Source organism: Hylobates moloch, unplaced genomic scaffold, assembly GCF_009828535.3.
Source record: "Hylobates moloch isolate HMO894 unplaced genomic scaffold, HMol_V3 SCAFFOLD_1, whole genome shotgun sequence".
Lineage (NCBI taxonomy): Eukaryota > Metazoa > Chordata > Mammalia > Primates > Hylobatidae > Hylobates > Hylobates moloch.
This window is the reverse complement of record NW_026652276.1, coordinates 2,749,005-2,774,942: the sequence shown is the minus strand read 5'-3', so window position 1 is coordinate 2,774,942 and position 25,938 is coordinate 2,749,005. Positions and strand designations below refer to the sequence as shown.

The 25,938-nt window shown below is 57.2% G+C and overlaps 1 protein-coding gene across 7 annotated transcripts in view; it reads right to left on the bottom strand.

Annotated features, from left to right (window-relative positions):
- Window positions 1-25,938, bottom strand: part of HDAC4 (histone deacetylase 4) — a 354,088-nt gene that overhangs the window by 49,646 nt on the left and 278,504 nt on the right. For 5 of the 7 annotated variants that reach the window (XM_032762194.2, XM_032762230.2, XM_032762216.2 and 2 more), the window contains 4 exons: window positions 16,457-16,714; window positions 12,907-13,093; window positions 9,412-9,545; window positions 4,194-4,314 (listed from right to left, as the gene is read on the bottom strand). In XM_032762194.2, the coding sequence (XP_032618085.1) occupies window positions 4,194-4,314; window positions 9,412-9,545; window positions 12,907-13,093; window positions 16,457-16,714 (700 nt within the window). The remainder of the gene's footprint in view (window positions 1-4,193; window positions 4,315-9,411; window positions 9,546-12,906; window positions 13,094-16,456; window positions 16,715-25,938) is intronic. The other 2 variants (XM_032762240.2, XM_058436785.1) reach the window with 1 other exon arrangement.

The window sequence follows — 25,938 nt, the reverse complement described above, 5'->3', positions numbered from 1 at the left end:
TCGGCTACTACCAGGTCTGAAATACTTAGACTGATGATAATGAAGTTTCTGGGTTAGGACAATTGTCGGAAATTCAAAAATCGATCTTGAGTTGTGAGAAGGTAATGGGAGAGGTATCCTCAAAGGAATGTGAACAGATTTTAAAGCACGAAGCTTTCCAGGAAAGAACACGAAACAGAATGATCAACCTTCCTTTAAACAAAAGAAATTGACTAGAATGGTTGCCTTTGGAGGACAGGAATGGGGCAAAGGGATGCTGCAGAGACACTTCAATAAAGAAACCCGCAACAATACAGGGGTCTTCGAGGGCCCAATGCAGGCTGTGAACTGAGGACCAGGGGCCCACCGGGTAACCAGCAATCGCAGGAAAGAGACCTCCAAGCTCACTCCGTCCTTGACTATCTATCAAGGACGCCACACATCCAACTTTCTGCTTTCCTTTTTGACGATCTCTCCTAAACTTTGTTTGAAACTAGCTTAGAAACCTAAGCAAGGTGGTGGAGCTAAGCCTGCCTTCAGCCTCCTGCTGGTGGAGCTGGGCCTGCCCCCATCCTCTGCCCGCTGAATTCCACAGGTTTGGAAGACTGAAGGTGGCAGGGGATGGACTGACAGCCGGTCCTTTGAAAATGGACGAAGGTGTCAGGAGCAGCTGCCATTCTGAAAGGCGTGGAGGAGGGCGCACGGAACTGCGTGTGTGCAGGACATGGCCTGATGAGCGATGCTCTGAGGCCGCCCAGCAGCTCCCATGCCTGCTGAAGCCCCTGCTGTGGCAGCCCCGGTGACATCGAGGCAAAGATCTTGTCCCCTCATGGGGCCCACAGGCAGCCTCTCCCATGCTGGAGAACCTGGCCAGAAGCTGAGGTGTCACATGGGGAGGCAGTGACATTTCCTGGTAAGGACTGGAGAATCCTGAGGGACAGCACACTCCAGCCTCAGTGCCTCGATGCACGGCCTTTGACCACCCAGCTCCCGGACAGAAGGTGCCTGCCCTCTCCACCGTCCACACCACCCTTGCCCTTTAGGGCTCCCTTTCTCGGCCCCAGCTGCGCTCCCTGCCTCTGCTAGGTACCCCACAAGCCATGCGCCATCTTCTCCCCCAGGAGCGCGTGCCCCCTTCCTCGGGGAAGCTGCATCAGCTTCTCTCTGCAGGGCGATCTCAGACTTCCTGGCCGCCACCCTCTCACAGACCATCCAGTACAGGCCGGCCTCCATAATGGGCCTCCCAATGTTCTTTTGCCCTGGGGCAGCATGTCCTCCGGTGGCTTCCTGAGAAAGAACAGCTGGAGCGTGAAAGCTCTGGCCCTTGCATGCCTGGAATGCCTCTGTGCCACCTTCCTACTCACCCAGCAGTTTGGCGGGACAAACTTCAGGAGGGCAATGACACGCCCTTAGAACTGGCATGGCCTCAGGCCCCATGGAGTCTGCAGGTGCTCTGGCTCTCTCTAGTGCCCTGGCTCTCACCTCTGTCCTTGCATTCTGAGGCTCTGCTGTTTCACCCTAAGAGGGTCTTTCTTACCCCTGGTGGGTCCCTGCAGCCCAGAGACTCTGCCTTTGGCCTGGGGCCTTCTGAATTCCACAGACACCTCCTCCTCACCTCTGCCTTCCCTGGGAACTCCTGCTGTTTGGACCCCGCACACTGGAGTGAGCTTTGGCCTTCTTCTCCATCATCTCACTTCCCAGTTTCCCAGTGCTGTCACGTTTTGCTCCGGTTTCTGGGAGATGACATCACCACATCTTCCAGTCTGAGGATTTTCTTTTTCTGTAGTCAGGTGTTTAATTTTTGTCTTCTCTGAACGTTCTGTGCTTTCCCCTTTTCCACTGAACTTGTCCATGTTACATGGATGCAGGATCCTCTCTGAGGGTGCTAGCGGCAGCTGGGTTAGCGCCCCGCACTGTCTGCCCGCAGCTCCCTTCCCCTGTGTGGCTCCAGCTCCAGGTCCCTACCGAGTCGTTCCTTGGGCCCTGGGTCCTACTTGGTTGTCCACTCCTAAGGGGGAAATGCCAACGGCTGGGTGGAAGCTCTGGGCACACATGGGGTGATTAGCCATGAGCGCCAATATAAGGGATCTCAGGGGCTATTTGTTGGGAACCCCTGATGTCAGCTTCTTTGGGGCTGGTCAAATCCACAGAGGGGTCTCCTGTCTTTTGCTTGGAGGGTATAGGTCAGCATGCTGGCAGCCCAGTGGGGAGGGGTAGGGGGCTTGGCATCCACGCCCTCATCTAGAGCAGCCGTCTGCAGTCCAGGAAGCCCCTGTCTTCCACCGTCCCTTCCAGAGGGACGGTGGAAGGGTGCTGTACCCCTTCTAGAGCAGCAGCAGGTGAAGCAGCTGTGTAGGGAGTTGGGGCCCAGAGGCCCTTCCACCAGCTTTGGCCCAGGCCCTTGACTGAGTGCCTCACTGAGTCCATGGTCTCTGCAGTTGCTGAGCCTGAGCTGTCAGGGTCTGTGGGGTGGGTCGGTGGCCCTTGTCCCCGGCACTAGCGCAGGATCCACCTCATGAACCCGCTCAGCCACATCCTGGCCCACCTGCTTCCTACTGCTATTCACTCCTTTCTCACTTTCCCCAAACTTGAGGCTTCTGTCCTTTTAGAAGCCTCCATACCACAGGGCAGGGGGGACTCCGGAAGCAGCGTGACTGCCACCCCAGGCCAGAGCCCATGCGTGTCCTCATGGCCCCACTGGCTCCATGGTCTGTGACCCCGTTGGTACCTACAGGGCATCCAGTATGGAAGGTGCCCTCGGCGAGTGGATGAAGGCACGAGCGAGCGAGTGAACGCGTGAAGGACTAGGCGTGCAGGTCTCGGTGAGGCTGAGTCTGCCAGGCACAGGCTTGGCACGGAGGACACCTCCTGCAACGTGTGCCCCGCCAAACGCAGTCAATGAGTCAGGCACAGCCCACCCTCTCCTTGCCCCTGCAACCCCTGCGTTCATGGTTCCTAGTTCTCTCTCTCTGCCTTCCTAGGGTCCTGCTCAGGGAAGAGCCAATATGCTCTTCCCAGGGCAAAGGCATGGAAGATGGGGAAGAAAACCAGTGGGCAGTGACTTTCCTGGTTCAGGGTGGCTGGGAGGCAGGGAAAGACATTATCGAGGAACAAAGGGAGCCCTGGGAGTCCCCATCCCCAGGCCCGGGTTCTGTGTCCTGGAAGCCCCCGGCCCCAGGTCTGGTTTCTGTGCCCTGGGAGCCTCCTGCCCTGGGTCTGTGTTCTGTGCCCTGGACACCTCCGGCCCCGGGTCTGGGTTCTGTGCCCTGGACACTCCCGGCCCCGGGTCTGTGTTCTGTGCCCTGGACACCTCCGGCCCCGGGTCTGGGTTCTGTGCCCTGGACACTCCCGGCCCCGGGTCTGTGTTCTGTGCCCTGGACACCTCCAGCCCCGGGTCTGGGTTCTGTGCCCTGGACACTCCCGGCCCCGGGTCTGGGTTCTGTGCCCTGGACACTCCTGGCCCCGGGTCTGGGTTCTGTGCCCTGGACGTCCCGGCCCCGGGTCCACGTTCTGTGCCCTGGAACCCCCAGCCCCAGGTCTGGGTTCTGTGCCCTGGACACCCCCAGCCCCGGGTCTGGGTTCTGTGCCCTGGAAGCCCCCAGCCCCAGGTCTGGGTTCTGTGCCTGGGAACACTGGGAGTCCCATAGAGCTGGGTGGGAGTTCACCTGCCTCTGCTGAAGATCCCTGTGGAAAGCCTCTCACCAGCTCCCCAGGCAGAGGATGCCCATTAGAAAGTTCTCTCCATGAGGCCAAAATTCCCCTCCACCACCTGTGCAGGTGCTTTCAGTCAGAGCCAAGACACCAGCAGCCTTTCACCCTTAAGCGGTGGACACTCCCTAGGCCTCCTCTTGGTCTTGCTCTGATGGGCCTTAAAGTGGAGCTCAGAACACAACTGCAGGCTCCCTGCAGGGCAAGGCGGGCAGCACGCTGGCTGGGTTCCTAATCAGCTTCTCAAACCTAAACTCTGTGATTCAAGATGCTTCTAAACCAACGGTTCTCAGCCCAGTTTTTACACAAACACACCTGCTACCTGGCACGTTCATCAACAACCAGTGGCTTGTGAACAGAGGGTGAAAGGTTCCCTTTCAGGCCCTTTACCTTATAACCTGGCAGGTGACACCCACAGGCGCCCCACACACAAGGGGCTGAGAGCTGGAAACACAACCTCGGGGACTTCAAACCCAATATGGGAGGAAAGGAAGGTCCTGAAATACCTAGAAGTTTCTTACTGTCCAGTTTCTGCCGGTTGAGGGGGTTCGTGCCGTACAGGAGGGTGTGGGCTTCCGAGTGCACCGTCTGCAGCTCCTCCAGGGTGGCCTTGCGTCCGCGGATGCACTGTGGGGACAGGCGAGAGGACACTCACACGTTCTGCAGAAGCTGCTGCTTCAGCTCCACAGACAGAAACTCCAGCTGAAACCACTGCCCAAAAGGAAACTTAGTTTGATACAAAAACAAGCACGTTATTTGGTTACTGCAAAAGAAGCAGCAACATCACCCAACATGATATTTTAAAATATTTAAGAAATATTTTAGAGGGCTTACACTTAATTATAGCTTTGAAAAAACATTTTAAAAGATAATTCCAGCCTTCAATGCATTACCCTTCACTGTCGCACAAATGACTTGGCATCAAATTATTACTTTACTTTCCAACTGCCAGGGTCTGGTCTTAAAATAGAGGTGAGCTGCTGCGCTTCCCTCACATTCAAGGGAAACCCCAGCCGCGCTCCCGGAGTCTCTGAGCCCCAGGATGAAGCAGGCTTCCTTGGACCGCCTGGGGCCACAGCCGCCATGGTCTGGCATCTGCCCTGGATGGCTAGCTGGCATCCGGCTGCGTCTCTCTGTGGTTTGGAAATTCCTCAGATCGAGATCCCTGGGCTAATTCAGATTTTCTCTAGAAATTCACAGGGAAATTAGTGTTCTTCAGTTGAGCTACATTTATTTAGCCTTTCAAAGGGGACGATGGCTTTGGACATGAGATTCGAGTTAACATTTCACATGGAAATGGCTCTCAGAGGGTTAGGCCACCACAGGATGCGTCAGACGCCACTCAGGTGGCCCCGGTTGTGGCTGTCACCTGCTTCTCTCAGACCGGAGCAGGATCTGCTCTCTCCCTCCTGACCGCAGCCCTGCCCCAGCATCCACTGAGCTCCTGCAGGCCTGTGTCCACGCTGTACGTGAGACTTGTGGTGGGCGAAGCTCGGGGGCTTTCTACGCCAGTCCAGCACCTGGGGCTCCTCTCAGGCCACCAGGAGCCGTAGCACACAGCCTTCCTGCAGGACGCATTGCACCTGGGGGTCCTGTCCATGCAGGGCAGAGAAACAAGGGGTGGAGCCAAGAACTCAGTCCCTGCCCACAGGGGAGGGACCTCCAGAGGGCAGGTGCGCTGGGCAGGGGAGGCTGCTCTGCGGGTTCCCTTCTCGTGAACAACAATTCCACAAAACCGGGCTTTCTCTATGAAGGTCACTTGTTTAACAAAGAAAAGATGTGGCACGGCTTCCAACGGTAAAAAACGACTCTATGGTCCCATCCACAACCTAGCGCTGCTTCTACTTTGGGGACATAAGCCAAGTGTCCCTGGAAAACCAGGCAGGAGGGACGTACTCCCTGGGTAGGGGTCAGGGTGCAGTCGGGGCCCTGGGCAGCTGCGGGGGCTTCTAATTTATTTTATTTATTTTTTTTTGAGATGGAGTTTCACTCTTGTTGCCCAGGCTGGAGTGCAACGGCGCAATCTTGGCTTACTACAACCTCCATCTCCTGGGTTCAAGCGATCCTCCTGCCTCAGCCTCCCGAGTAGCTGGGATTACAGGTGCCCATCACCACGCCTGGCTAATTTTTGTATTTTTATCAGACATGGAGTTTCATCATGTTGACCAGGCTGGTCCTGAACTCCTGACCTCGGTGATCTGCCCGCCACGGCCTCCCAAATTCCTGGTATAACAGGAGTGAGCCACCGCACCCGGCCAGAGCTTCTCATTTCTAATGATTTCCGGAAGCCCACATGTGTGCACAGGCACAGGCAGCTGTGGCCAGGGCCAAGTTCCCTCTGGACAGATGGGCCTGGGCAGCCCATGCTTGGGAAGGCCCTTGTAGGGCACCACAGGCTGTGCCCTGTGGTGCTAAGAGGCAGGTCATGCAGTGTGGACTTCAGGTGAAAGAACGGCAGGGCAGCCATGTGTGTCCTCCCCACTCAAAAGTGACCCACTGGATAAGAACTTGAATTGCAGCAAGAGAAGACTTGACGTTAGACCACAAATTAAATTCACAAAGTTGATGTTAGAATAAGGCAAAGAAGAAAAGTAGAAAAGCCCTCTCCTTACAAACACATGAAGTGGACAGAGAAAAGACACAGGATCAAAGCCCCAAAAGCTCTGCGACACCGCAACGGCTTGGGCTGCAGGCGTGCGACACCGCAACAGGTAGGGCTGCAGGATGCAATACTGTGATGGCTCAGAACGAGCACCTGAGAGGCTTTTCCAGAGCCACTCTGGGAGCGGTGGTGATGATGGCCCCTTCCCGCTTTCTTGGGAGGCTGACCTCATTATTTCTGTCTCCCTTTAATTCCTAGGATAAGACAGAAGGCATCTTTGCTCCTTATAGCAAACACAGGCTTGGGGCAGGATGCAAACCCCGGTCGTGGCCCTGGTCTCTGCGGCATCTGACTTCCAGCCCACCCCCTTCTCCTCTCCTTCCTGGACACCGTGCCTGGAGGCAGGACAAACCAAGCTGGGCACGCGAATTGGCCAGGAGCTGCTCTGGCTCCCAGGAGGCCTCTGCAGGAGGGCGGGGCCCGCACACACACGTGGCTATACGAGGACCTCCGACTGCTCTGAATGTGTGAGGCAGCTTCCCAAGGCCTGCTCTGGAGTAAGGCGGGGAGCGAGACAGCTGGACCGGGGGCGTCTTGCTAGGCCAGCCTGCCAGCATCGACAGGGTCCCAAGCTCGCAGAAAAGATCTCCCAGCCCACTCTCATCCTTCCTCACCACGCGAAGCCAACACGGCAGTGTGACGGCAGGGCCTCGCCCCCCAGGCCCCAGGCAGTCGTCTACCCAGAGAAGAGGTGCTCACTGTGAGGTCATGCCCTCAGGCCTGGGCTTCAGTCTTGCGGTGGCCTCCATGTGGTCTGTGGACTGGGGAAGTCACAACCCCATCCACGCCATCTTCTCCTATCAGGTACCCACTCTAACGAACTGTGCCCCGTACCCATGGCCCCTCTGCTCAGCCATCTCAGGAGGCCAGTGACCCCTGGCAAGCTGGCACTGAAAGCCTGGTGGGTGACGTCACGTCCCTCTGGGCTGAGTTAGCACATCGCTTACTCTGAACCTGAAGGGGCACCCGCACTGGAGAGCTGCCCCACGTGTGGGAACAAGGCACTACTGTCCAGGGAGCATGGCCTCCACCGCCTCTGTGGCTGTCTTCCAGCCACCTGTCTTTCTCCAGCTCTCCTCACCCTGAGATCCTGCCAGGTTCAGGTTTTGTCCCACAGCCCCAACACCTGGGGACCCTCTGCCAGCCCTTGGCTCAGTCGAGGCTGGCACCTTCACCCATGGTGCTGAGGACAGGCAGAGGAGCCGAGGGCGGGCGGAGGAGCGGACTGTTTCTTCCAGGGTCTTTGCTTTCTCACTCCTCCCTCCCTTGCTTGCATTTGCTTTGCTTTTCTGGCTGAGAGGCCCTGTCCCAATCCCCTGGCCTCAGCGGACACTCCCTGAGGGTGGGGGCACACGTAGGGGAGGGACAAGGAAGCAGGTCATGGAGCTCTGGAAGCCTCAGGAGGCCTTGGGCAGTCCCCGGAAGGGGCAGCAGGACGGCTGTCTGGTCCTGTGGAGGGAACGGACGTGGGGAAGAAGGAGTTTCCCGCAGCCAGTGTCCGCTGGGCAATGCTGCCCTCCAGTGGCACAGCCGTCCCGACCAGATCCCTGAAGCAGGTGCCAAGAGCCTCTACGGTGGCTCCTCCCCGCCTCCCTCCTCCCTCCTCCCAGAGGGCACTGCAGGAGAGGGTCCTGGGTCTGACTTTTAGAGAATTCCCCCCTGAAAATTATGTATCACCAATAAAACTGGTAAAGGAAACGGGGGTAATATGAAGCACAGATTGACTTAAGTTCCCAAATATCCCAGCTTCCAAAGGAGGGGCAGGCCAACCTGCAGGGCGGCATCCTGCAGAAACTAAGCCAGGAGACCAGAGGCCCTCCGTGCCCACGTAGCAAGGCCACGCCACGCCACTCCAGCTCCACGTGCTCACTCATCTCTGCCACGGCCACTCGGGCCCCGGGCTGTTGGGTGCCCAGGACTGTTGGAGGGGTGGGTGCAGATGTTCCTGTCCACCCTGTGAGCTATCTGTAGGGTGGCGGGATTCCTGGTGTGGGGAGTGGACACAGCAGGTCCCTAATGGTGGGTCCTGGCATCCGTGGGGCCTTGTGCGACCCTGCAGTGTTGCCAGCCCCTCTCTACAAAGAAATGGAAATTTGTCCAAGGTCACCAGCTCCCAGATTGCACGATCAGCAGGGCCTGGCCACACCCTTGTCCCTGTTGAGAGCTCAAGATCCCCTGTGACAGCTGCCTCCAGGGTGAAGAGCACCAGCTGGGACAGCCTCACCGAAGTGCGGCCCCCGTCCTGTCCTCAAGTGTTAACCGACTGATCCTTCTTGCCTCCTTGGGCCTGGGAGTCCGCTGCAGCCAGGTTCGGGGCAGGGCTCTGGTTCCTATCAGGAGGCGGGGCTGGGCCCCCCTTGTATGAGAACAAGTGAGGCCGCTGCCATCGCCAGGCAGCCAGGGAAACTGAGGTGCAGCCAAAGCTGCAGCGTCCCTGAAGCCGCCTCGTGTGACTCAGCCACATAAGGGAGCTGAATTCAAACCAGGCCAGGGCCCTGCCTGCAGCTCCATTCCCTTCCCGACCCACTGCCTCGCCAGCACCTTAACTCTGAGGAGGGCCCCAAGGGCCTGAGGTCTCCCTATGGTCTCGAAGAAGCTTTTTGAAATCTTAAAAAAAGAGAAAATTATTTTAACAAGAAGCCAACAGGCCTGATCTGAGATATAATCGGATCTCCCCGTGGCTCCTTCCTGGCAGCCCTGGGGGAGTGTGGTGGGAACTGGCTTCCTTGGGGAAGTGACCCGGAGGCAGAGAGCAACAGCCCTGGACCTTGGGAAGAGCCTGCTAGGTGGGAGGTGGGAGCGAAACGTCAGGAAAGGGCACAGACAGAGGCAGCAGCTTCCAGCAGGGAGGGCACAGGACTCCAGGGAGACAGCCCTGGGCTTCTCAGCAAATGGCTGCCCGCCGGAGATGCAGACAGTGAAGATGCTCATGACCCCTCCCCCGGGTCTGTAAGCCCAAAGAACCACCTGCAAAACCAACACCCTGAATCACACGGGCCGACGAGGGTCCCCTCTAGTGGTGTCCAAAGCCGCAGCTGCCCACCTGCCCCGGCTGGTGTTACCTCGCATTTGCCCCGGAGGCCCGTCTCCTGCAGGCGGGACCAGATGCTCTGGATCCTCCCGGCGTGCTCGGGGTGGCTGCTGCTGCTCCCACAGGTGCACTGGTGCTTCAGCATCAGCGTGTCATACACAAGGCCTGGGGCGGGGCAGAGGGGCCAAGATCAGCGCACATCCAGGGGCAAGCCGACCACCCACTAGCAGGCTGCCCCTGGGCAGTGGCAGAACCACCACTTCCCTAGAAGGAGACGGAAGCTGGGACGGTTCTTTAGAAAAATACCATGTTTGCCAAGACCCCTTGACTGGCCAGGCCCACAGAACGTGGACAAATGCAGAGGCCAGGCGGGCGGGAGGGCCTGCCTGTCACTCATGCTTACAGTAGCACCCCAGGACCCGGGCAGGGACTTGCGCAGCTGCCCTGCTGCAGCAGGCTGAGGAGAAAACAATGACGAGGAGGCCTGCCCTGGGTGGCTGGACCTTGCAGGGGTGAGCTCTGTGTAGGACCTGTGCTGGGGAGGACGGTGCTGACTTCTAGAAGGAGGCGACTCTAGCCCCCTACCCTCAAAGTCTACCTGGTCCTGGACCAAGAGTAACTCCAGTTCTGTTGGGCGGAGAACTGTCCAAGGTACTTGAGATCCCAAAGAAACACCAGATTCAGGCTCTGCCTTTAGAAACTTCCAGAGCAACTGGAACACATGTGCTAGAAAACACACGCACAACCCGTGCACACAGGTCTACTTAACCTCTGACTGTGAACAGAGGCCAGCCAAGTGCTCACCACAGCACTGAGCTCAGCACGGACGGGCCTCCAGGGTGCGGCAGCCACAGAAGAGGCTCCTGGTGGGGGCCCCAGAACCAACTGGGCTGGCAGCCCAGGGCTCCCTAGTAGGAAAGCCGATGTGCCTGAACCTGTGTTGGATGCCACCCTGTCTCAGTCAGCATACGTGGGACCGCTGTGAAGGGGAGAGTATCTGGCCTGTCTGCAGAGGCTAGAGATGCGAGGGAAGGCCAGGTGGCCCTCCAGGGCACAGCTCTGCCCCGGCCCCTTTTCACCAGGCCTTGGCCCCTGGTGACACCTGGCAGGAGGGCTGCCCCGAGGCTCTGCCGGGACATGTCTGCGCCGCACACACCTGGTCTTCCAGGACTCAACAAAGGGAAGGCCAGGCTGGGTGAACGGATGCCTTCCGCAGGCAGGTCACTGGCCAGGGGCACCCGTGCTAATGTGGGTTCATCCAGGCTGATAAGGGCGGGGCGCACGGTGAAGAGCCTGGGCAAGTTGCCCAGACAGCCCTGCTCTACCGCTTCAGTGTGCTGGCCCAGGATGAAGCCCTCCCCACTTGTGTTCCTGTTACTGGGAACACAGGCAGCATCCCCAGCCAAGGGGAGCTGAGATTCAAGGTGGTCCAGTGTTTGCAGGGTCCAGCTACAGGATACACTTGGTGCATATTAGTTCCCATACTTCCTGGCTCAGCCTCTTGTGAGTCCGGATAACAGGAGTCAGTCTCCTGCACTTGAGGAATTCTGGGGGTACTTGCAAAACAGTGCTGGGGGATGGGACTTCTGGTAAAAAAAAAGAGCATCAGGGTAGGTGCAGGCTTACAGGAGTCAATGAATCTAGGATTCACAATCAGTACACTGGGTGTGGGCATGGGTATGCTTGGGAGTTTGTAATGGCAACACAGACACATAGGCAATGACGGACACTGCCCTGTGAAATACGTAAGTGTTTGTGCAGAAACAACCAGTTGCTCACGGATACGAGGAATGGGGACTGCCCCTACAGTGGAATCATCACGATAAGGTCACGTGGGCTAATATTTACTAAGCACACGGCTGGAACTTATGAGGCTGACACCCGCTTCACTGCCTTTATAGACAGAAAAGCTGGAGCGTAGAGAGATGGAGAAGCGGCAAAGCCCACACAGCTGAGGGTGGCAGAGCCAGCCAGGAGAACGCGCTGCGTCGCTGTGCACGGACATGGGAAGATGGCTGAGAGTGTGAGGTACTAACAGAAAGCATCAGACACAACAGAGTCCCGTCTCTGTGAAACAAATTATGTTTGTGTCTATCTGTCCATCTGGCTATGCACAGAAATAGATCTGGAAGGTTTAAACCAAATACTAACAACCTGCCACCACTGGGGAGTGGGATTACGGGCAAACTGCATTTCCTGTGGGTTTCTATCATGTTTGTTTCTTTACAATGAACATGTACTGTTTTATAAATTTGTTTAAAAAGTAATAAAGACAAACTAAGAAAGGACACCAACAAAGTGGGACTCCCTGCAAGTCTCCTGGGACCAGCCATGGTGGGCCAGCTTGGTGGGAGAATTCCCGCCTTGGTGGCGGTGACTGGGGTCTCCCTTGTCTGAGCTGCATTCTTTCAAGAACACACTTATTGCAGTCAGCTGCCCAGGACTTGTGGAGTGGGTCATCTGGCTGCTTCTGTGACCTTCCACAGTTTTCTTTCTGCTTTTCTTTCTGAGAAGCAGCATTTTACTTGCTGGATTCCTACTACAGAAATCTGTCTCTGAATATGAATAGCATCCTTCATAAGGCCTGTGAGAACCTTGCAGACTGCAGAACACTAAGCCACGTGATGAGAATCATCTGAACCGAAGCCCTGCTGTATTTACAGAACTTTTTTCTTAGTGCGTCATTAACAAGAAATATTAGATCACAACAGTATGAAGAGCTCTCTTGCCTCCCTGCTTGTCTCAGAGGCAAGCCCTGCCAGAAGCCAGCCCTCCTTCCCTCCCCTCCCCTCCCCTGCAGGGGTGGCTGGGCGGTGGGGCGGCCCAGGACAGCAGTCTCCTCCCCGGCTCTGGCTACCTCCAGGCAGACAAGTCCAGGGCCCAGCCCCTCCTGCCTCCTCACCCGTGGTGGATGGTGGATGCCTCGCTGGCCTCCTGACTTCTTGTGAGGTACGGTGCAGGGAAAACCAAGGACCCCTGCTGGCAGATCGCCTCCCCAGGGTGAGGCTGGTATGAGGGATGGCACAGACAGAGGATGTGTGGCTCCCACAGCGTGTCCCAGGGGTCCCGGGCTCTGCTCTCGTGTAGTCACAGCCCTGCCCCCCACAGCCATTCACAGCCTGTCACTAGAGCCTCAGAGTCAACGCCGTGGACGTGGGCAAAGTGTGAGGAAGTAAGTGGAGAAGCGTGGGCTCGTGATTCCTGAGCCAGACCAGAAGCTGTAGGCTCTCACGGCCCCACGGGCACAAGCTGTGGGCTGCTCTCGGAGGAGACCATGGGTCTCTGGGACAGGGAAGGTGGGCAAGTGAGCCCGTGACGGGCCCCTAGAATAACAGAACTGAAGATGTGGGCTGTAGGGCGGGGAGAGGGCCTCTGTGACAGGCCTGTGTGGTCCCCACCATCCAGCATGGCCCTCGTGCCCGCCCAGCCCCTCAGCCTCTGCAGAGCTGGGCCTGGAATAGCCCCTCGCTCCATGCCCACTGTGGCCCCCGTCGCACCCTCAGGCTGCACCAAGGCCATGTGTTACCTGTCGTGAACCTCGGCTTTGTGGGGGGTTCCTGCACAGACACGGGGAAGGTGGCAGACGCGGGTGAGGACTGCGCCCGGGATAGAGGCCTGTGGCCGCCGAAGGACACGGGGATGCCGGCGGCCTCCATGGATGCCTGGTAGTTCCTCAGCTGGTGGATCCGCTGCTGCTCCAGCAGGAGGGCTTGCTGCGGGGAAGAAACGGCCCTGTTGGCGGCTGCGGATGTCTGCCGCCCCTGGGCTGCAGGGCTAGGGGGTGCCTTCTCTTGCAAGTCTCCCGTCCACGCGCAGGCCATACATGGGCCACAAGGATGCTGGGAGGCCGGCTGCGTGGAGAGGCCTTCCCTGTGAGTGCCCTGAAGCCCGAGTGGGCCCAGAGCCGAGAACGAGGCCAGCATGGGCTCTGCCTCCCAGGACGGTCTCTCTAGGGAAGGCAGGCTGTCCACGTGGGATCCTGCTTCATTAACTTAATTAATGGGCTTCATTAACAGGGTAACACAGGCTGAGTCAGGGGGTCCCAGGGAGGCCTGGCCCAATATGGGGTATCACGGAGGGCTTCTCTGAGGAGGTGCTGAGCCAGGAGCAGCCTGGACCAGGTGCAGGGGAGTGGGGCCCGGCAGGTGTGGAGAGACGGTTTTGCTGGGGCAGCAGCCTGGCCCTCGCTGGTTTCACCAGGGGATATGCGAAGGCCATGCAGATGCGGGGACCAGAGCGTCCACTCTGCTGCACCACACACACACGGTGAGTGGGCACGAAGCCCGAGCCCCTTGTTGGGTTTGTGGGTCTTAGTTCTGACCACAGCACTGAATCTGCATGCCAAACTTGGGTGAGAAAGCACCATCGGCTCTCAGACTTGGAAGAGCCAACTCGGCTTCATCTGCAGCCGCTCCCCTCCCTGGTCTCATACCCCACACACCCTCATGCAGGCTAAAAGCAGCAACAGCCCATCAGCTTCCAGGCACCCAGGACCTCTGGGGCCTGGAGCAGGCCTGCTGGTGGGGATGTGCCTCTCCGATGAGATGGAGCTGGGCTGGGCTCTGTGTAGGGGTGGGGGGCACTCAGCCAGGGACCTGGGACACCCCGAGGGATTCTGGGAACAGGCTGAGGTGCAAACCCCTATACGAGGCAGAGTGGAGTGGAGGGAGCAGGGCAGAGATGAGGTCACGGCTGCCAAGCCTCTCCCCAGACAGCAGCTGAGGGAGAGCACAGCAACTGCCACCCAGGCCGAGGCACGAAGACAGCCGGGCGCCTCCTTGCCAGGAGCTCTGCGCCAATCCTGTCTCAGTTTTGATACACAGATCCCGTGGATGTGGAAAACCAGGTGCCTACATCCTAGCTCTTGTATGAGAGACAGAGCCCAGCCCTGTGCCACCAGCATGGGGGAAGCCAGAGCTGCCCGGCCAGGCTCCGATCTGTCCTGCCTTTAGGAATCAGGCCGGGCGCGGTAGCTCATGCCTGCAATCCCAGCACTTGGGGAGGCTGAGGCGGGTGGATCACCTGAGGTAAGGAGTTAAAGACCAGCCTGGCCAAAATGGTGAAACCCCTCTCTACAAAAAAAAAAAAAAAAAATTAGCCGGGCTTGATGGTGGGTGCCTGTAATCCCAGCTACTCGGGAGGCTGAGGCAGAATAATTGCTTGAGCCCAGGAGGCGGAGGCTGTAGTTGTAGTGCAGGAGCTGAGATGGCGCCACTGCACTCTAGCCTGGGCAACAGAGTGAGACTCTGTCTCACAAAAAAAAAAAAAAAAAAAAAAAAAAAAAAAAAAAAAAAAAAAAAAGGAGTCAGAGCCAGGAGGGAGCAGAGAAGACGGGAGCCCCGAGACAGTGGGAGGAGCTGGAGCAAGAGCCGGAGCAGGAGCCAGCACCCACAGGCCCCAAGTTTGCTGCTGACCAAATTCAGCTGGGATCACCGTGGGCCCCACACGGTTAAGCGGTTAATAAGCAATCCTCCTGGACGCCGGCTGGAGGTGCCCCGCCTTATGTTTACCTCGGCAAATTGCTCTGTGTACTATGACGTTTCCCTGATAAGAAGTTCTGCCTATTACCCTCCAGAGAGAACAGAAAATAAGTGTTTCTAATAATCGTCTCACGCTTGGAATATAACAAGCCTCTGTTTCTCAAAGTAAACGCTGATCTATGAGAAACTAGCCCTAAAAATTATTAATGTAAATAGTTTCCCATTTCTTATCAGCATAATAATAGCACACTGAATTTCAGACCTTCATCAACTTTCAAGGCCCGACCACAGAAGAGGCCCCCACCCTGGGCCTGTCAGACAGGGCCTGTGGACGAGTGTTCGTCACGAAGCACCGTGGGTGTGCCAGAGAGGTCCGGGGCTTTCTCTCTCTGTCTTTGCCAAGCGTTAGTTCTGCTGGGCTTTGTAGTGTTTAGTGCCTGGGGTGCTAATTAAGAAGGCCCAGAAATTAGAGACAGGCTGCCCTCTGAACAAGAAGGAGAAATAGCACCCAATGCCAGCTGCCAGGGGAAGCTCGGTGGAGAAGGGCTCCTGACCCAGAAGCCTGTGGATACCACTGAGAGCTGATCCCATGTGTGGCAGGCTTGGGTCTAGGTGCTCCAGGTACAAGGCCTCACACTGATTCATTCAGTGGCAAGCATTTAAGAACTGCAGCTGAGAATTAAGGGGAACAGTTTACTGCAGGGTGTCCTGCTCCTGGCTTCCAAGGTGCTGCCAGGGGTGGAGATGCAGCGTCTGGCCACACAGCTGGCAGTCAGGAACCTGGGGAGGTGCTCAATGGCACGGCCGGCATGGAGTCCAGAGAGAAGGGAGGCAACAGGCCAGTGGCTCCTGTAGCCGAGGCAGCAGCTCTGCTGCTGGAGGATAGACTCAAATCCTATAGCTGTGGTTCCTCGGGCTCGCTTCCTGCCTATAGGGAGGAAGCCCACCTTCCTGAGGGCACTCTGGCTGCAGACATGGGGCTCCAGCTGGCTGCTCAAATGCCTTAGGTATTTGTTGACTCAGAAGTTTAATGTTTCAAAGGAAATTAACCAATCATTCACTGGCCTTCTTCATCAGTCTCCTGTGAGTTTGGTTACTGGGTGTCAGTGCCCTGAAGCCTTACTGGCTCTGGGAGCCACAGTCGTGCCCGTCTGTCTGGATCTGTAGGGCTGCTCATTAGCACCTCCGGGCCACAAAAGGTCTTGACTTCTGATCAGACCCTGCCTGCCTTTTTGATCAATTAATACCTCTATTTCCTTCACTTCTTTAAAAAGCATGCTGTATCTCACTAACACGTGGATTCTGTGTTCATTTACAGCCTACAGACAGGAAGGAAACCCATTCTCTGGGGCCTGTGCATGGCTGGAAAGCAGTTACGTAACCACCCGCAGGGGGCAACCATCTCGTATCCCTAGGAACAGCTGGGACAAAACGGAAGCCCCATCAACCTCCCTCACTGGCCAGGACAAGACGGGTGAGACACTGGACAGCGACAGCGCAAGGATGCCCTGCAGCCCCCGTGAATGCCACACAGAAGATGCCGCCCGGGGACCGAGGGTGGCTGTGCCTGCTGGTGCCCTCCCCGCCTGCGGTCACCTGTCTGAAGAGCAGCTCCTGCTCACTGGGCTGGCGCTGGCCCGGCTCCACCTCCCGCGGGGGCTCCGCCTCTTCGTCGTCGCTCTCAATGGGCTCCTGCTTCACCTGCACGCTGGCCGGTGCGTGTGCCTCCTTCTGCCCTGGCAGCCGGTCCAGGTAGGGCTCGTCCAGCAGAGCCTGGTGCTCACGGAGCTCCTCCTCCGTCTCCTCCGGGTGGCTCTCCGGCTGCCGGCCTGGCTCGCTTGGCTTGGGAATGATCTGCAAGGCAGAGGTAATACATGAAGCACAGAGAGCCGGGGCCTCTGAGCTCATCTGACAGGGGAAGGGATGCCGCAAACCCCACCTTCTGGGGCAGACAATCAGGGACTCAGGGCACCTTATCGCCCTGCCACAGGCCAGCAGGCGCCTTTATCTCCCCATACAACAGGCACTTGGGTGCCTGAGTGCCTGAGAAAATAATGTCCAGTAGGACCCCAGCCCGGGGTCAAGGTGACCTGGCCCAGGGAAGGAGGCTGACTAACATTTGGGGTTTACTAAGCACCTCTTCTGCGTCAGGCACTGAGAAACAGAAAAGAAGCTGCAGGTGTCAACCGAGTCTGCAGAGAGGAGCCTGAGTGTGAAGGGAGAGGCCAATGCTGACCTCACAGCCACAACTGCTAAGAGAAACAGCCCGCCACCCACTCAGCGGAGGACAACCACGTCCACAATGCTCACTGCCCAATCCCACCAACATGCCATGGCCTCCCTCCTGCCAGATCCTGGGAACACTCCAGGACCTCCCTTCCTGCTGAATCCTAGGGATGCCACGGCCTCCCTCCTGGGATACCATGGATGCTCTGTGATCTCCCTTCTTGTGGGATTCCACTGATGTGCCACGAGCTCCCCTCCTGCTGAATCCCGGGGATGCCACGGCCTCCCCTCCTGCAGGATCTCAGGGACACCATGACCTCCCTTCTTGCAGGACTCCACGGGTGCTCCATGACCTGCCCCGCTATGGGGCCCCAAGAACTGCAGCATCCTCTCCCGTGGGACTCCCTAGATGCTCCCTGGCCTCTTTTCCTGTTGGATCTCACGGACGCTTCTCGATCTCCCTCCCTGGCCTCTCAGCACAGAACAGGTGGCAGGTGCTCCTCTCCCGCTCCCCGCCTGCTCCTTTGTCTTGGTTTGTCCTGGGCCTGCTCCTCGGCTCATTTCCCCATTCTGGATTTCAAGTATCAGCGACTCCCAAAGGTGGTGCTGAGCCCAAACTCGCTCTTTACCTCCAGATCTAATGGCCTGTCAGACGCCTCAGCTTAGCCTAGAGTGCCCATGAGCCCCAGCATAGCAGGCCCAATGCCGAATGCAGGGCAGCTTCTTCCAAGCCTCTCCCTTCTCTAGGGCCCATTCTTGGCTATTGGGACCTCTCTCTGGCCAGCTGTCCAGTCACACCCCGAACTCCCATTTCCGTCCGCCAAGAACTGCCCACGCATTGCTCACGAGAAACGCCTCTGGACAGTGCTGCTTCTCTCCAGCCTCGACCTCCTGCCTTTCCTGCTTTGGCCCCACCTGGCCTCTCCTGCCTGGATGACAGCATGGCTCCTGGGAGGCCCCCACCTGCAGTGTCAACCCTCTGCAATCTTCTTCATGTAGCAGTGAGGGCACACTTTCAAATGGGCCAGTGGACTTGGTCACTACCTTGCTGAATGGCCCCCAAGTGCTCTTCCGCCATCCTGCCTCTGCTGAAAAAGCCCCTCCATCATCTGGCCATGTCGCCGCTGCAGCCTCCCTGCCACCCTGCTCCCCACCCCGCTGCTGGCTCTGCATCCCTCATGCCACACTCGCCTCCAGCCCGCTGCTTCCCTTCCTTCCTCAGTCTCCAGCCACTCCGAGAGGCTCCGTGGCCTCCCGTGCATGTCACCTTTTCCAGGAAGGGTCAGCTGATCTTCCTGATAGGGCAATGTGCCCTCCTCCAGCCCCCACCCCAGTCCTCTGGCTTTCCTGTGGTTGCCATTCATGTACCCATCTTTCCTGCAGTCTGCAGTTCCCAGGAGGCTAGGGACCACTTCTGACTCATCCGCGTGGCACAGGCATTGCTCATCGCACATTCACTAAAAGGATGGGGCAAATGCAAGGGGCGTCCAGGTAGTGGGGCAAAGTGGAACAGGGTGTATGGCTGACTTCAGTGCTCTCTGGGAGCTGTGAGAAGCCAGCAGGGCTGTAGCACGGAAGGCCAGAGAGCAGGGCTGCAGGGTGCTGGAGACGAGGTGGGGCTGTGGAAAGGGTGCTCTGGGCTGAAGACAAGCAGATGCACGTTCTAGAAGCATGCCCTGCAACAGACAGGCCAGAGGTTGAAAGGGTGAGGCCAGCCCCACGTCTGGCTAAGGCATAGGAGAAAGGACAGGTTTCCATGACACCAAAAAGGCAGCAGCTCTAGGCCCAGGGACAGACTGCACATGGAGAGGCAAGAGAGGGTGGCCAGGAAAACTCTTTGGTTTTGGGCAATGGAGCTGCCCCATCACATCTGGGAGCCAGAAAAGGGATCAATGTGAGCAGAGCAAAGGCTGGAGTTGAGAATAAGCGGGGAGAGAGGGATGCGGGAAGTGGCAAAAAAAGCTCAGGAGAGGAGGCGGGGGTCTGGAGTCAGACTAGGAAGGGCGCACAAGGAGTTTCTCAAAAGAAGGCACTGACTGAGCTGCATTCCTCTGCAGACTGTGAAAGGACGCCCCATAATCCCAAAGCCCCAAATGGAGGGGTCTCTCCGGACGCGTGATTCATCTGTCCCCGTGAACGGTGTGATGGGCAGATTCAAGGCACGGTGGGACAGGCCGAGTTCCTGGCAGAGAGAGGAGCTGCAATGCGTGGAGGATGCATCTCGGCACCACATCCGACTATTTCCAGAAGGAAACTGAGCTGTGCAAGGAAGCCTGACACCTGAAATCCCCCAGGCCCTTGAATTTCAGCACCCTTAGAGCACTGTGTGCTGCTCCACACTCATGCGAGGCGGCCTCTCCAGCATCCTGAACTACGTGGGACGGATTCGCGGGCACACAGTGTCCGCCTGCTCCCAGGGGTCAGCCGTGTCAGATACCGGTCCCCGCGCAGCAGGGCTGAGACGCAGACTCACACACACAACATGGTAAGTTTTCAGCCTCCAGAGCCCTGCTGTGCCTCACTGTGGAACATCAGAGACTTCAGACTGGGCGGGGGGTTTGTTTTATGTGATCAACCCTTAACTTTCTTTCTAAGCGCAGTTTAAAGTACGGCAGTAAAAGCCGAGTGAAGAAAACACGGATCCATTGTTTATCTCTAAACTGAAGGCAGCTTTTCTTCAGAAGAGCTTTCAACCTGGCACAGGGAAAGGGAGCCAGGTCCAGCCAGGGTGCAGGCAGCACAGGTGTCGGGGTGGGCCGGCCATCGGCAGTGCGGGAAGCAGTGGGCGGCGTGGCACGTAAGGAACTCAGCTTCAGAAAGCCAAACTCGCAGGGACGAGAGCGGAGTGGTGGGTGGCCGCGCGGCGGGAACAGGCACGTGCTGTCCACGGGTGAGCGTGCCGTTGGGAGAGGAATAAGTTCCGGGGCCTGATGCACAGTTTGGTGGCCCCGACATTCACGGACCTCACCACAGACACAATGAGAGCCCCGTGAGGGCACGGGGGCATGGATGAGGTCCCTTGTGGTGATCATTTCACAACGCACACAAGTATCAAATCATCACGCCGGATGCTGTCAATACATGCGACTGTTTCCAGTTAGACTTTCGCAAAGCCGGGGAGAAAGAAGTTCAAGTAAGGAATCTGCCAACATTGTCCCCATTTGCTCCGACAGGTTTCTCAGCGGTTGACAAAAAAAAGCATGTGTTTCAACACTAGTTTCGCTTGATGATTTTGAGGTCTGTGACTGCTTGTGATTTCTCAATCCTATCTTCTTCCTGCACACTGAGAGCCTGAGAGGCCCTGTGGGGGCAGGGAGAACAGGGAGCCTGGTGGCACCGCTGTCGCTGCGAGCAGGGACGCCAGGTGCAGCAGGGACACCAGGTGAAGCAGCACAGTTTCACAGGGGACCTCGAAGATGGCATCCAAGTCTTGGCTTTCATGACACTCATCAAGAGGGCACCCATGTGCTCAGCTCCTGCAGCTCCCCCAGGGCCCGGCGCAGTCTGATGGGTAATGGGATGTGACTGACTGAGTGGTGTATGGAAGGTTTATTCAGAGTGGGGCCCTTATCACTCGGTGCACTGGAGGGAGAGCAAAGAACAAAGAATCTGAAAGCAGAACAATTCCCTAAGAAGGGGGCACACAGTGCTGAGGACAATGCCCTGGATCATGAGCAGGAGGGATTCGGGAGGAGGGAGAGCAGCAGCCAGGACAGGCCTTCAGGAAGCAAGAATGTCCTGGAGGCTGCAGGTGTGGAAGGAAAAGCAACAGGCTAAGGATGAGGAGACAGGGGCTCAGACCACAGGCTGAAGACGCAGGGATGGGAGCTCAGGGCTGAGGGCACGAGGACAGGAGCTGAGGGCTGAGGATTCAGGGACTAGAGCTCAGGGGAACAGAGCTCAGGGCTGAGGACGCCGGGACCGGAGCTCAGAGCTGAGGGTGTGGGGACCAGAGCTAAGGGCTGAGGACACGGAGATGGGAGCTCAGGGCTGAGGAGGTGTTCAGGGCCTCAGAGGGCTCCTCACAATGTGGGCTTTGCTCATCAGTGGACGGGCAGGAGAGGCTGCGGGTCTCTCCGAGGGGTGCATTGTCCTGCCTGTGCCACAGGAAGGTGCTAATGAGTCAGCTTGAGGGCAGGGGAATGCCTGCGGAGAAGTGACTGCACAGGGGCAGCAGGGCCAGGCAGAGGCTGGCACAGGGGCTGGGTCCAGCGGCAGTGGGGACCACTCGTGGACAGGAGAGTGAGCAGGGAGCACCAGGAGGCACCAGGACTCCTGGCCAAGTGCCAGAGAAGGGCCACCACAGAGGAAGTGCTGGACCCGGGACGGGGAGGTGGGTAGAGGGCAGCTCAGAGAGGCTGAATCCCAGCATCCGGTGGGGCCCTGAGAATTCCAGCAAGAAAGTGCAGATTCGTGTCTGGGATTTGGGAGACAGATCAGGACTGGAGCAGTAAGCAGGTGGAACAAAGTCAAAGCTGGGAGCACAGAGGTGCTATGCAGAGCTGGGGAGCCAAAGAAACAGGGATGAGGCCTCGGGAACCAGTGCTAGGGTGTCGGGAGGCAGGGAGGCCACAGAGGCTCACATACAGATACATACACACACACAGATACACATACACGCAGAGGCACACACAGACACACACACACACAGAGACACACACACGGACATACACACACAGAGCCACAGACAGACATGCAGACACATATACACATGAAGAGACAGATACACAAATACACACAGGCACAGAAACACACAGACAAGAAGAGGAGACCAGAGGACCAGCAGAAGGTTGGGTGCCATGCCAGGAAAGGGCAAGGGGAGAAGGAGGAAGGGTGGGGGAGGGAAATGGGGGGGCGGGGAAGGGAAATAGGGGGAGGGGCAGGGGAGGAAGGCTAGGACCTTGGAGGGGACCCTGTGGGGCTGCCCCATCCCAGCGATGACTGGAAGTGGCGTGCCTGCCTTTCTTTAGCAGCCCAGGGGCCATTCTAAAGTGGATAAAAGTGAAGGAGGGCAGCAATCCCATAGGGGACACAGAGGCAGGTCCCTTCTCTAGGGTGGGGTGAGGACGAGGCAGCTGAGGGTGGAGGGGAGGGGTTGCTACAGCAAACGGCCACTCCCAGGAAGCCAGGCTGATGGAGGAAAAGGGTTTGTCTGTCTGCCTTTTAAAGGAGGTGGCCCAGGGAGGACTCAGTGGACACAGAAGCTCCAGGACTTTGCTTCTGATGCTTTTCTTTAAATTTCTTTCTTTCTTTCTTTTTTTTTTTGAGACAGGGTCTTGCTCTGTTGCCCAGGCTGGAGTGCAGTCATGCATTAGGCAGCCCTCCCACCTCAGCCTCCTGAGTAGCTGGGGACTACAAGCACGCACCACCTTGCCTGGCTAATTTTTGTAGAGACCGGATTTCACCATGTTGCCCAGGCTGGTCTCGAACTCTTGAGCCAAAGTGATCCACCCACCTTGGCCTCCCAAAGTGCTGGGATTACAGGTGTGAGCCACCATGCCCAGCTTTAAATTTCAAACCTAAAGAAAAACTTCAAGAACTCTGTAAGAAAATCTCGAACGTCCTTCCCTTATGCACATTTGAATGGCGGTGGAGGTAGCGGGGGTCGTAGCAGGGGTCAGCCTCTCTTCCTGGGGAGCTGTTTAAGAGCCCCGAGTCCACTGCAACCTGCCCGCTGGAGGCTTTCGGCAGCTGCGTCTACCGTGCTGTGCATCACCAGACCTCCCCACTGTTCCAAGGGCTCCTGGATGGCCCTTCTCCGGGCTGGCTGCAGATGGCCTGTGCTGCCAGGGGCCACATCTCTAGTGTCCTTTAGTGACAACATTCCCAGGTCTTTTTTCTCCCTTTCACGAGGATGAAGCCTCTGAAGTGTCCCCCGCTGCCGAACGCCCCTTGGCCTGGAGGAGGGCTCATCTCCGCACCGTGGGACTCGGGCGAGGGCTCTCAGGCAGGGCCCAAGGAGGATGTCACTTTGGCAGTGGCGCCACGTCAGAGCCCTCTGTGACGCAGGCCAGGCCCCTTGCCTCGGCACTGACGCAGACGCCTGTGGGTCACCTCCCTGGGCCACGGCCGCAAACAAAGCCTGCTTCTCTCTCTCTCTCTCCTTTGACATTCAGTTCTGAGTCTCACTGGCTGGGCTGTGGGCTGGGGCCGCACTGCAGAGCTGGCTTTGGGAGGCGAGCTCGTCGTAGGCAAACAATTGAAGCAGCTCTGTGCAGCCCGAAGGCCTTGGGGACACTGAGAGCCCCCTTTCATCAATTCGGGAAAAACAAATGCACCTCCACATTTGGAATAATTACATTTTTAAAAAGTCAGGCTGGAGTTCAGGGCCAAAACCAAACTGGTAAACTGCCAGTATTTTAAAACGATCAGACACACTCATAATTAGACCACCCAAAATATGAGTCCAAGTTTTCATATTCAAAATTGAGGATGTCAAGTTAAAGGGAAACACACCTGAGGCCCTCCGCTCTGCAGGAGGCAGGTTCTTGTGTGGAATCCAGAAACCACTGGAAGAACCACCTTGAGCGGCAAGGCTTCTTGCTCTAGCGGTGGAGGACGCCTTCCGACGTCCTCTTTTAATAGAAAGAGGTATTTCGCCTGGACACACATCACCCACTGCTCGCAAACCAGACTGACTGAGGCCAAGTCCAGACGTGGCCAGCAAACACGGAGGGCCAGTTTCACCTGCAGAGTTCCAAGCTCCACTCGTCCTCTGATGGTGTGCGTTCTCCAGAAAGTTCCTTCATGCAGCAAACCATTATTAAACACCACTGCATACAAGGCACAGGCAATAGAAGCTGACGCAGTTGGAAAACATCTGCCACCATCCTGACCACAGGCTGGGGAGAGGAGAGCAGAGCCAGCTCGGGGTCGATCCTGTCCACCTGGTGGAGTTTTCTCAGCCAAAAGGGACAGCTCTGCAGGCTGCGGGCCTCGGGAAAACTAGAGTGGCTACATATGGCTGCGGGGAACACGAGGGCTAGGCACGGGCCGCCCCTCTTTCTTTTTTATTCATAGTGATGTTTCCAAAGCAACTGCCCTCTAAGGTACAGGCTGAAGGAGGGGCAGGCCAAGCTGGCCCCAGCTGCAACCCCAATGGAGGCTGGAGCGGCGCAGTGGGACAGGAGGGCTCACAGCTGCCAGAGCTGGGCAGATGCCCTCAGGGAACAAGTCCCTGGGGACGTCATCCTCCAAGAGGAAGGGCGGGGACGTCAGTGTTAGGCGGCCCTGGGTAAGATCCTTGTCTTTCTGGGCGTCTCGGGAAAACACTGTCTAAACGTTTCAATCAACTGTCATTCACTCCCGTAAATCAATCAGAGAACAAACTCCAGTGAGAGTACCCGGTTTCTAAATCCTTCAAGAGTATACGGCATGTGAATAGGTGTTTCCTGTCTTCCTCAAACCTCCTACCCCATCACTCAGATAATGACATAATAAAATTAACAAACCTAAGTTGGTATTAGGAAGACAGATGTGAAAGTGCTTTTGACACCTGGGAGTAAAGATGCGTGGCAGACGCCCGGCACGCCCGCAGCCTGTGCCTTTCCCGGCCCAATGAGGGGATTTGCTGGGTGCCCCACCCATTTCTGATGCGTTCCCTGGTGTCCAGTGATGAGGGCTTGGGGGTGGAGGGGCATGTGGGGTGGGGGTGGTGAGCCCTATTTTGTGGTGCCCAGTGGGCAGCAGGGGCCAGGCTGTGGCCTGTGCTGGGCATCTGGTCTGACGCGACTGGAGCAAGGCCCCAAGGGGCCCGTCTCCTCAATCCTGAGCCTGCAGCCCGATGATGGCTCACACACTAGGATGGATTTGGGCCACAGCCGGCTGCCATCTCCCAGGGGCCTTCCCCAAGTCAGCTCCACTGGACTGGACACCACGCAATCAAAACCTTTGACCACTGCCAGGGCTGAGCTGACTCCTCTTCTGGGCTGGAACCGTGGGGCTTGAGAGAAGGAAATTGGACCAGGAAGGCAGCAGGGGCTAACATATCAAGACGTCAGGGCTGCTGGAAGAGGCAGCAGTGTTGGCAGTGGAGGGCTCTCTCCCCACGGCTTTGCCTCTGTACTTGCTGGGGATCTGGTACTTCACTTTCCAACTCCTGTCTCCGTGCACTAGGAAAGTCTACCTCCTCCCCAGTTAACCCCACTTTTCACCCTCAGGAAAACCACAAAAGACCCTGAGCCTCCAGACAGGTGGACAACCCAGGACACGTCCTGAAATCCAGGGAAGCAACGGGGGTGGTGGGGAGTGGGGTGGAGTGAGGGGGGCACTTTCACAGGAGACAATAAATGGAGAAACGATTCCGTCTGTCTCCAAATCTGCCAAAGGTTTCTCAACGTTTCCTTCTGAAAATCACCCCAGACGTTCCCCTCCCATCAACTCATCCTCTTTCTTCCTTGTAACAGCTTTATTGGGAGGTAATTCACACCATCCAATTCACGCTTTTAAATGATATCATTTGTTGTTTTTAGTATATTTACAGAGCCGCGCAGTCATCACCATAGTCTAATTTTGGAATATTTTCACCATCCCTAAAAAGAGATGCTGTTCCCCCGGCAATGCTCCCCGTCTGCCTGCAGCATCCCGGGCCTGGCACCCACGAATCTGTGTCCTGTCTCTGTGGGTCTGTCTGTTGTGGACGTTTTATGTGCATGAAATCATACCACATGCGGCCTCTTGTGCCTGGCATCCTGCTTCCAAGGCTTTCCCGTGCTGCAGCTTGTCAGTGTCATTCCACTTTATGGCTGAATGACATTCCGGTGTGCCGGCGTGTGGCCGTGCATCATTCCACGTTATATGACATGCCGGTGTGCCGGCGTGTGGCCGTGCATCATTCCACGTTATATGACATG